This window comes from Schistocerca piceifrons, chromosome 1 (assembly GCF_021461385.2).
Source record: "Schistocerca piceifrons isolate TAMUIC-IGC-003096 chromosome 1, iqSchPice1.1, whole genome shotgun sequence".
In the NCBI taxonomy this organism is placed as follows: Eukaryota; Metazoa; Arthropoda; class Insecta; order Orthoptera; family Acrididae; genus Schistocerca; species Schistocerca piceifrons.
In genome coordinates this window covers 123,447,609-123,459,635 of record NC_060138.1, presented here as the reverse complement: position 1 = coordinate 123,459,635, position 12,027 = coordinate 123,447,609, and the positions used below count along the sequence as shown (strand labels likewise).

General features: G+C 46.5%; 1 protein-coding gene across 1 annotated transcript in view; it reads left to right on the top strand.

The window, feature by feature from the left end:
- LOC124801496 (regucalcin-like) overlaps window positions 1-8,203 on the top strand; it is a 67,319-nt gene extending 59,116 nt beyond the window's left edge. The window contains exon 6 of the mRNA XM_047263078.1: window positions 7,928-8,203. Coding sequence (XP_047119034.1) covers window positions 7,928-8,152 — 225 coding nt within the window. The 3' untranslated portion in view covers window positions 8,153-8,203. The remainder of the gene's footprint in view (window positions 1-7,927) is intronic.
- The last annotated feature ends 3,824 nt before the right edge of the window (window positions 8,204-12,027 follow it).

Here is a 12,027-nt window from a genome sequence, read left to right as displayed (position 1 = left end):
GGACAGCCCATTCATAGAGATACATGGGGGCAATCTCGGAAAGAGGGTGCATAGTTGCCATTACAATTGATATGGTGGGGAGAAGGAGGTGGACCATTGCCCTTGTCAGCATTCCTACCACAGGTTACACATTTGGCCAGGTGCTGACAGGACACTTGAGTATGTTTATAAAATGACACTGGTAGCAGCGCACCGCGGTTGGAATGTACAGTCAGACTGCGATAACTTCATAAGCTGCTTTTATCTTGGATGGAAGCACCACTCTATCAAAAGTGAGAAAAAGAATGTTTGTGGGCAATAAGGAGGCATCCACCTTTTTCATAACCGGATGGAATGCAATGACACTGACCAGAGAGGAACGTGTGGATGTCTGCCTCAGACCATCGAGCAGTCTAGTGTAAATAACACCACGTGAAGAATACAGCGATCAATGAGCCTCGACACAAATAGTATATCTGTGAGGAGAGAAGATGCAAGCGGTAGTGGTGCTTGAGAATCATAAGTAGTCTCCAAAAGCAACGTGCCATTGCATAGATGAGAGCAGGATTTCACAGGACCGGTTGTTTTATCAACACCTTTCTGAATAAGCAACGGTTTTACCGTAGCAAAGGACTGATCGTCTTCAGTATGTGAAACCTCGAGGAACTGTGGTGCAGCTGGGAGGGTCTTTGTATCATTAGCCTCATTCCGTTTACATTTAGTGGACAGACTATGAAGATTATGATACGCTCAATGCGAGGAAATCCCTCACGACTGCCAGCGTCTCCAATGGCGGACTCCTTCCAATGGGGGGGGTTACCTCAGAGGGGGAGCACTCGAATTAGATGATATTTTACACCTCAGGTCACACCTCCAGAATGCCTCACGATTTGTGAAGGTAGCAGCTCAGGCAGTCATCCTTCCATGGGCCTGGCCTGTACCAGGGAGTACGAGCAAACCCTAGATGTCTCGGGGCTGGGAATTACGCGTTACCCAGTCACCTGTTACGCATCAAACGCGTGGTCAGCCTACAAATGGCTCTGAGCACTATGGGGCTTAACATCTGTGGTCATCAGTCCCCTGGAACTTAGAACTACTTAAACCTAACTAACCTAAGGACATCACACACATCCATGCCCGAGGCAGGATTCGAACCTGCGACCGTAGCAGTCGCGCGGTTCCGGACTGAGCGCCTAGAACCGCTAGACTACCGCGGCCGGCTGGCCAGCCTACAGGAGCGCACTGGGAGGAAGAAGGAAAAAATGAAGCAGAGGAAGAATAGGGGAACGCAGAAAGAAAGAAAAAACAGTGGAGAGACTGTTCTAGTGTCATGCTATTGAAAATGCAGAAGACATTTCCAAAAACATCCCAGACATGTTTCCAAGGGAGGGGAAAAAGAATAGCAAGACGATAGGCACGCAGCACGGAAGGAGAAAGATGCTTTAAAGGCTGGGGCCCCTTGGTAGCGAAGAAAGAACTCGCCAGAGAGTGGTGAGCCCCTGGAGGGATTCATGCTGGTTGGTGTCCCCATGATAATTAAGTTTGTTTATTTTTTTTTATTTCGCTTCTGGACATAACGAGTTGGAGTGTTCAGGATAAATGGGACATCCTGCGTTGCTTTGCACTATGTATATCTCGCGGAAAGACGAAAATAAAATCAGAGAGGTCCAAGTTCAGGCAGAAGCTTATCAGCGATCTTTCTTTTCGCAGACCATTCATTACTGGAACACGAAGAGGGTGACTTGAGAATACCGTAACCCGCGTATACTTCCACTGCCGTGGTTACCTTTAGCAATCATACACCAGTCACCAGAAGTTTTACAGCTCTCTGCTGGATCGCAATTGGGAGTTTAGTACACACTGTTCAGTCGTAGAGTTCCATCAATATACGCTAAATGGCGCCAAGAAGTGCCGATTTTCTTGCGCAACAGTTGGAAAAACTGTTGAACGTATAGCTGTATATGAAAAAGTGAGTTACTCAGGTTGTGCAAAATCCAATGATGTCATTAACTGCAAAGCAATCGGTTTTTTCAACTAATTTATGTATGTTACTCTATTAATTCTCTAAACAGATCACATGTACATATCTTCCAACTACATTGCGATTTCTCAGGTCCTGCATAAGAATTCTGTTTCGGAGCTATTTTGACCACTGGTTATGGTTACCCAAGGATCACAGATACAGAACTTATTTAACGTTATCAATATTGTCGCCAGTGACAGTGTGGAACTAAGAAATATGCATACGTTAACCATCAGTATATAGGCGAAGGCTCATTTGCATTTGTTAATGTGCTTACAGCTAAAAAACAAGTCAGTCATGTTTCTCAAATTGTAAGCTGCTACGGTTCAGGTAGCAATTCAGGTACAGAATATAATGTCAAATGTCTCTCGAAACAAATATGAAGTTTGTTTGGCTGCAAGTGCCAGATATTGTCTGGATAAATGAACAGATAACTTTAATTCTACCTGCAATCGATGTTATGAAACGAGGATTTAGGTTAAGATGGATGAAATTGAAAGTATTTTGCTCAGCTAAATTTGGAGCTATGTATGTGGTACTCCGTCTTAGTACCTTTCATTACAATTATTTACAATTTTGATGATGGACTGCACTGATCTAAGTACCATGCGTGTGCTTTCTCTTTTATTTCTATTTTGAACTGCAATTTCCTTAATCTTTAATATAAAGGGCGCGAAAGGACTTGACCCACACAGTGACCATTTCATTGCAGCATATTTATTTGCATCATAGATAAATCATTAAGAGAAATACAAACATAAATCAGATAATTTCTTTAAGAAACGCCATTCAGACAAACTTTACAAATTGCTTGTTATATAAAACCACAAATGAATTAATCTCTTTAAAAACATTTAAAAACCCGCCACTCAGGCCAATTTTACAAACTGCTTGTTATATGAAACCACAAGCGAATTAATCTCTTTGCAAACATGGGCCAACTAAATCATTTAAAGTAAACTTTAATCAAATAACCAGGAAATCAATTATTATTTCCACATAGATTCAAAACCGCCCCTCCCGGGCGGGATATTACCAAGCAACTTTACAAGGTTATAGACAGTTTGATCAATAATAACCCAGTTATTTCCACATCAAAATTGACATACGCCACTAAGGCTGAATTGCACCGCAATTTTAGAAAACGGTTTCAAATAAGACACATTCTTCAAGAAATCTCTCAAAATTCTTAAGACAAATATTTAAAACATTTAACCCGGGCAGCCTTGCAGAGCCACCACAAGTTCTAGAAAACTGCAGCTTGTACAATAACTGAGGCCCGAGATTGTGAGGCCGCGACTTGGCCACGAACGATGGAGGCGACTGGGTACTTATCTTCAAATTAAGATGTGGACTCCGTTTGTACTTCCACCCCGTTCAGAACACCGAAATCGGAACCAAACAGCACACGCGAGCTCAGGCGAAGTCCACCGCCCGTACGCTTGCTAGTAATTTAAAAGGAGAGGCTCTGCACTTCGGTGGCCCACTGCTTCCGATGTCTGAAACATAAATCAGAAGTGACTACAGGGAACCAAACAACCCTTCCTTCACCTTGATACTCAAACTTATACAGAAAACTACTTCGGGAAAATTGACAATAATAAAACTAATTCCATTCCTTTAAGCAGAACCACGTACACGAATGATGCAAAAGGAACTGGCTCATTAAAACAGAAGCACCTTATTTGGGCCTGTAAGGTACCACACGGCAATCTTTACACACGGAATATAGATTGTTCGTTAAGGCTGCGCACACGTATCAATGTTCTAGGTAGTTGCCAGCTGAAGTAAGAATACTAATAAGGAGCGAAGCACACACTAAGAGGCATGAAATATCACATCACAGTCCTTGCAACGCTTTGCTGCCTCAAGAGCAATCATCATTATATTTCACTAATCGTCGGTAGAACTTAAATTACTTAACTTGATGCCAGCTGCTGGATCGATGTGGCGAAGACACCAGACGTTGCTTAGTCCGATGGTAACAGCGTGTTCTTTCACGGAAGCGAGCACATGCGTAGCTTCACGAGGTTTGCCAAGAAGCCACAGCGCCCGTTCGCTGTTACTGACCCCAGTACGATAAAGCGCTAACTGCCACCCGTACTCAGGCACACGTTGTTGTCCCCTTTACACTCCGTACTTCCCGCTGTATCTTGAGCCGGCCCAGGCTCCAAAGACAAACTTCTGCCAGAGGGAATCGATAGTGCCTAACCAAAGATAGCCCTGGCACCAGTACCGCCACGGCTCAATGAGGTTTGATAAAGCACTTAAGAAAACTTTAGATCAATGTATTTATTTCTGGTTGGTCAAAGTTTCAGTCTGTTTTTGAAATATTGACTACAAATGGAGTGCTAGCTGATAGTTTTGGTGGATGTATAGGCCAGTCATTGTTCGCCTCATATCCTTGCTAACTTTGACTATGTTCATTTTTTCCCATTACTTCCTCTGGATTTTACGGATTTTATTGTACGAATTATTATGTAATCTTTTCATACAAGACTCTATGTTCACTAACACAAATACCACAGATGTTAGAAAACCTTTGAATGTGAAAATCAGTCAAAGTGTACCCATTACACATAAATGATTGATTAATTGATGCATTATATCACGTGAATTTGTGCAGCTGTTAAAACTGTCATAATATACACGGAAGAGCAAAAGAAACTGTTACAAATGCCTAATATCGCGTAGGTTCCCTGCGAGCACGCAAAAGTGCTGCAATATGATGTGGCATGGACTCGACTAGTGTCTGAAGTAGCGCTGGAGGGAACTGACACCATGAATCCTGCAGGGCTGTCCATAAATCCGTAAGAGTACTAGGGCGTGGAGATGTCTTCTGGACAGGAAGATGCAAGGAATCTCAGATATGCTCAATAATGTTAATGTCTGGGGAGTCTGGTGGCCAGCGGAAGTGTTTAAGTTCAGAAAAGTGTTCCTGGAGCCGCTCTGTAGCAATTCTGGACGTTTGGGGTGTCGTATTGTCCTGCTGGAATTGCCCAAGACAGTCGGAATGCACAATGGACATGAATGGATGCAAGTGATCAGACAGGGTGCTTATGTACATGTCACCTGTCAAAGTCGTTTCTAGTCGTATCAGGGGTCCCATATCACACCAACTGTACACGCGCCACACCATTACAGAGCCTCCACCAGCTTGAACAGTCCCCTGATGACAAAAAATGGTTCAAATGGCTCTAAGCACTATGAGAGTTAACATCTGAAGACTTAGAACTACTTAAACCTAACTAACCTAAGGACATCACACACATCCATGCCGGAGGCACGATTACAACCTGCGACCACAGCAGCCACGTGGTTCCGGACTGAAGCACCTAGAACCGCCCGGCCACAGCGGCCGGCCCCTGATGACATGCAGGTTCCACGGATTCACGAGGTTCTCTTGATACCCGTACACTTCCATCGGCTCGATACAATTTGAAACGGGACTTGCCCGACCAGGCAGCATGTTTCCAGTCATCAACAGTCCAATGTCGGTTGTGACGGGTCTAAGCGAAGCGCAAAGCTTTGTGTCGTGCAGTCATCAAGTGTACACGAGTGGGCCGTCGGTTCCGAAAGCCTATATCGATGTTTCCTTGAATGGTTCACATGCTGACACTTGTTGATGGCCCAACATTGAAATCTGCTGCAATTTGCGGACGGGTCGCACTTCTGTCACGTTGAGCGATTCTCTTAAGTCTTCGTTGGTCCCATTCTTGCAGGATCTTTTTCCGGCAGCAGTGATGACGGAGATTTTATGATTTACCGGATTCCTGATAATCACTGTACACTCGTGAAATGGTCACATGGGAAAATCCCCATTTCATCGCTACCTCGGAGATGCTGTGTCCCATCGCTCGTTCGCCTCCTATAACACCAAGTTCAAAGTCACTTAAATCTTGATAACCTACCATTGTAGCAGCAGTAACCGATCGAATAACTGTGCCAGACACTTGCTTGTCTCATATAGGAGTTGCGGACCGCAGCGCCGTATTCTGTTGTTTACATATCGCTGTATTTGAATACGCATGCCTATACCAGTTACTTCGTCACTTCAGTGTAAAACTGAATGAAAAGTCCAGCAGGCCACAGTAGCTGTTTTTATTGAACTCTATTAGAGATTTGTATGGGGGTCTCTAATCGACTTCGATAAAAAGAGCTACTGTGAACTATTAGACTTTCCATTCAGTTTTATATTCTAATACACTACTGGCCATTAAAATTTCTGCATCACGAAGATGACGTGCTACAGACGCGAAATTAATTCGACAGGAAGAAGATGCTGTGATATACAAATGATTAGCTTTTCAGAGTATTCACACAAGGTTGGCGCCGGTGGCGACACCTACAACGTGCTAACATGAGGAAAGTTTCCAAGCGATTTCTCATACACAAACAACAGTTGACCGGCGTTGCCTGGTGAAACGTTGCTGTGATGCCTAGTGTAAGGAGGAGAAATGCGTACCATCACGTTTCCGACTTTGATAAAGGTCAGATTGTATCCTATCGCGATTGCTGTTTATCGTATCGCGACATGGCTGCTCGCGTTGGTCGAGATCCAATAACTATTAGCAGAATATGGAGTCGGTGGGTTCAGGAGGGTAATACGGAACGGCGTGCTGGATCCCAACGGCCTCGTATCACTAGCAGTCGAGATGACAGGCATCTTATCCGCATGGCTGTAACGGATCGTGCAGCCACGTCTCGATCCCTAAGTCAACAGATGGGGACGTTTGCAAGACAACAACCATCTGCACGAACAGTTCGACGACATTTGGAGCAGCATGGACTATCAACTCTGAGACCATGGCTGCGGTTACCCTTGACGCTGCATCACAGACAGGAGCGCCTGCGGTGGTGTACTGAACGACGAACCTGGGTACACGAATGGCAATACGTCATTTTTTCGGATGAATCCAGGTTCTGTTTACAGCATCGTGATGGTCGCATCCGTGTTTGGCGACATCGCGGTGAACGTACACTAGAAGCGTGTATTCGTCATCGCCATACTGGCGTATCACCTGACGTGATGGTATGGGGTGCCATTGGTTACACATCTCGGTCATCTCTTGTTCGCATTGACGGCTCTTTGAACAGTGGACGTTACATTTCAGATGTGTTACGACCCGTGGCTCTACCATTCATTCGATTCCTGCGAAACCCTACATTTCAACAGAATAATGCACTACTGCGTGTTGCAGGTCTTGTACGGGCCTTTCTGGCTACAGAAAATGTTCGACTGCTGCCCTGGCCAGCACATTCTCCAGATCTCTCACCAATTGAAAACGTCTGGTCAATGGTGGCCGAGCAACTGGCTCGCCACAATACTCCAGTCACTACTCTTGACGTACTGTGGTATCGAGTTGAAGCTGCATGGGCAGCTGTACCTGTACACGCCATCCAAGCTCTGTTTGACTTAATGCCCAGGCGTATCAAGGCCGTTATTACGGTCAGAGGTGGTTGTTCTCGGTACTGATTTCTCAGGATATATGCACCCAAATTGCGTGAAAATTTAGTCACATGTCAGTTCTAGTATAATATATTTGTCCAATGATTACCCGTTTATTATCCGCATTTCTTCTTGGTGTAACAATTTTAGTGACCAGTAGTGTAGTTGTAACACCAGTATACAAGGTATATACACCTAATGTAGTGTATGAATTGATCAATCAGTTATGTGTGACTACCCCAGTTGTGATTGCCCTACTTGTAAAATTATCTGACAATTATACCTGATTTCCGGTACTACAAAAATACCTTCTGCCACTCCAAAAGATGGCTACCGGAATAAAGATGTTGATGTAGTAACTACCGCTGCTTAACATATCAACATATTCCCATTATAACTTCTTTCAATTGGAATCTTATTTTTAATCGGGACAAGTACTTGCTGGACAGGAGAACAATGATAGCCGGTGTTTGCAGGTGATCCAGGTGGACCCACGCACGGGCAGGCTGCTGCGGCGGGTGGAGATCCCGGCGCAGAACGTGACGTCGGTGGCGTGGGGCGGCGCCGGCCTCGACGAGCTGTTCGTCACGACGGGCTCCATCGGCATGGACCGCCCCGACGAGCTACCCATGGCCGGCTGCACCTTCCGCGTCACCGGACTCGGCGCCCGGGGACTCCCCGCGCAGTCCGTCGTCCTCTAAGAGTGTTGCAGAGATTGGGGGCTATAAATAAAAAAGCCTCGGTGCAGGCCTATACGCTATAAGACCAAACTTTTATCTCTGTGTCCTATTAATTTCCTTTCAAGAAAATTTCGGTCGTACTGGTCTTATTTACTTTAGAAAGTCTTCTAAGGGGCCAAGATTCATCCAGCAAGTTGCAATGCAGCGAGTGGCCCGGATATGGAAACCTTTTTCTTAATTTTAAGTTATTGGTTGTTGGTTCGAGGTCATACAGGCTTCTCACTATTGGAAAAACCATACGACAGTGTGGTTGTGGCGACTTTAGTGTCTGTTATGACGATACGAATGTAAGGATGACACAACACCCATTCCCCGAGCGGAGAAACTCTCCGAATCGGCTGGGAATCGAACCTGGGCCACTACGGTCAGCAACCGGCAACACTGACCCCACAGCTACCCAGACGGGCGATCTGGAAACTTTTTATGCTCACACAAAACATCTCTTCACAAAGGACAGGCTCCCACTCCTCCACGTTGATTACGCAGTGCGGCGCGGTTCAAGCTCACTGCGACTCTTGGGAGCATGTCTAGGTTCTGTCCGATGTCTACCTTCTTCACGTATGCATGCAGAGGCGCTTCGCACACAAGCAGCGTAATCAGTAGCGGATACACACAGTGCGATGAAATACACTCCTGGAAATGGAAAAAAGAACACATTGACACCGGTGTGTCAGACCCACCATACTTGCTCCGGACACTGCGAGAGGGCTGTACAAGCAATGATCACACGCACGGCACAGCGGACACACCAGGAACCGCGGTGTTGGCCGTCGAATGGCGCTAGCTGCGCAGCATTTGTGCACCGCCGCCGTCAGTGTCAGCCAGTTTGCCGTGGCATACGGAGCTCCATCGCAGTCTTCAACACTGGTAGCATGCCGCGACAGCGTGGACGTGAACCGTATGTGCAGTTGACGGACTTTGAGCGAGGGCGTATAGTGGGCATGCGGGAGGCCGGGTGGACGTACCGCCGAATTGCTCAACACGTGGGGCGTGAGGTCTCCACAGTACATCGATGTTGTCGCCAGTGGTCGGCGGAAGGTGCACGTGCCCGTCGACCTGGGACCGGACCGCAGCGACGCACGGATGCACGCCAAGACCGTAGGATCCTACGCAGTGCCGTAGGGGACCGCACCGCCACTTCCCAGCAAATTAGGGACACTGTTGCTCCTGGGGTATCGGCGAGGACCATTCGCAACCGTCTCCATGAAGCTGGGCTACGGTCCCGCACACCGTTAGGCCGTCTTCCGCTCACGCCCCAACATCGTGCAGCCCGCCTCCAGTGGTGTCGCGACAGGCGTGAATGGAGGGACGAATGGAGACGTGTCGTCTTCAGCGATGAGAGTCGCTTCTGCCTTGGTGCCAATGATGGTCGTATGCGTGTTTGGCGCCGTGTAGGTGAGCGCCACAATCAGGACTGCATACGACCGAGGCACACAGGGCCAACACCCGGCATCATGGTGTGGGGAGCGATCTCCTACACTGGCCGTACACCACTGGTGATCGTCGAGGGGACACTGAATAGTGCACGGTACATCCAAACCGTCATCGAACCCATCGTTCTACCATTCCTAGACCGGCAAGGGAACTTGCTGTTCCAACAGGACAATGCACGTCCGCATGTATCCCGTGCCACCCAACGTGCTGTAGAAGGTGTAAGTCAACTACCCTGGCCAGCAAGATCTCCGGATCTGTCCCCCATTGTGCATGTTTGGGACTGGATGAAGCGTCGTCTCACTCGGTCTGCACGTCCAGCACGAACGCTGGTCCAACTGAGGCGCCAGGTGGAAATGGCATGGCAAGCCGTTCCACAGGACTACATCCAGCATCTCTACGATCGTCTCCATGGGAGAATAGCAGCCTGCATTGCTGCGAAAGGTGGATATACACCGTACTAGTGCCGACATTGTGCATGCTCTGTTGCCTGTGTCTATGTGCCTGTGGTTCTGTCAGTGTGATCATGTGATGTATCTGACCCCAGGAATGTGTCAATAAAGTTTCCCCTTCCTGGGACAATGAATTCACGGTGTTCTTATTTCAATTTCCAGGAGTGTAACTGCTGCTGTTCGCGTGTTCGTCACAGCCAAGTATGGGATTTACCAGTGGCCTAACTAGCCTATGGCAACCGGGGCGCCATCATCGTGCGGGCACGGTCTTCATGGCAGGCGGTAACACGCGGGAATTTCTTTTTTAACTTCTTTATTTTGGCTTTGGGTTACAAGGACCGAACTGCCAACAGCGCTTATAAAGTGCCAAGGGAACATAATTGCAGAACAGCGAAACGGCACAAAATTACGAAGTTAGCATACAAACACACTTGAGATGCTCTGATAAACCCGCAGGACAGGACAGGTAGTTTAAATTGTGGAAAGGGGCCAAAATAAGGGGCTGTCAGTTACACTCGAACATACAATTTTATTATTCGATCAAATATTACAAGATCCCAAAAAAAATTTTTTTTAAACACACAGCTTTAATCTTTAGGACTTAAATTACCGGCTGAAAGCCAATTTAATTTAAAAATGGCTGAAGGCCAATAACTTAAAACGCAAGCATAATAAGAAATTTAGAAGGCAAGCCTTATCTTACCACAACAGTTCTTTATTTAGGCTGAAGGCCCAAAGAATCTGAGATTTTCAGAGCAAACAATTTGAATTCAAAATTGGCTGAAAACCCAATACTTAAAATTCAACAACATTAAAATTTTTAAAATGACATCCCTTACGTGAAACAGTTCTTTGAACTAGGCTGAAAGCCTTAAGAGCAAAACAATTCAAACTCAAAATCGGCTGAAGGCCCAACACTTAAAATTCAACAACATTAAAACCTTTAAAATGCCAAAGGTCTTACGTCAAACAGTTCTTTAAATTTCTCTGAAGACCTAAAGAATCTTACACCTTAAGGGCAAAACAACCTTAATTTTTAAAATAATCGGCTAGAAGCCATATAAGTACAAACAACAAGAACAAATAGAAAAAAGTCAGCACACCCAAGGGCGCTCAGACGTTCGAGGGTCAGCCTGGAATTCAAACACTAATCCTCGCTTAGGTGAGACAGGCAGTCGGGCCAATCATTCACGATCTGACGAGAACCCAACTGACTGACAGTCACGGACCCACCGACAAGATCCACTTCACCCAACCAGGGCACAACAGGGAGTTCAACGTAGAAGATATTGGCGCCCACAACCAGTCATACATGGAGCTGTCAAACTACACACCGTGCTGGACAGCAACAACACGACGAGGAAACTACACTGTCTGAAATTTACGTCAATGGCCAGGGCAGGTAACCGGAACGTTAACGGCCACAAGACAGAAGATTCCGCTGGTGCACATCAATTCACATAACCAAATACAGTGAAACTCCACTGGAGAGTGGCTAGAATTTTCCAACTTGAAAACCACGTTGTTGCTCGCGGGAATATCCCAATGGCCGACAACGAACTCCAAACGACAGAATGTGGACAGTCTTGACTTGCTGGTAGGTTAAATCAAAACTCAGCTTTCGTGTCCAGGGTCGGTGAGCCATGGACCTCGTAGCAATGGGAACAGCCCCCACACACTTCGACACTGCATAGAGACTACCAGCGGCCCCGGCCAAACTACAGTATGTCCCGCGGAGAATTCCTCACTGCTCCACACCAACCGACCGACTGGCAGCACACCGCCCAGCCGGAAACTATAAGCGTCAGGTCAAAGATAGTCGAAGGTGCGAATATCGATACACACCGCTGCTACCACCCATGCAAGGAGAGGATAACAGCATAATCGCAATAACCGCGGGAGACTAAACACAGAATCGCAACGAAGGTTTAATCCAGTGCATAGCACGAGCCA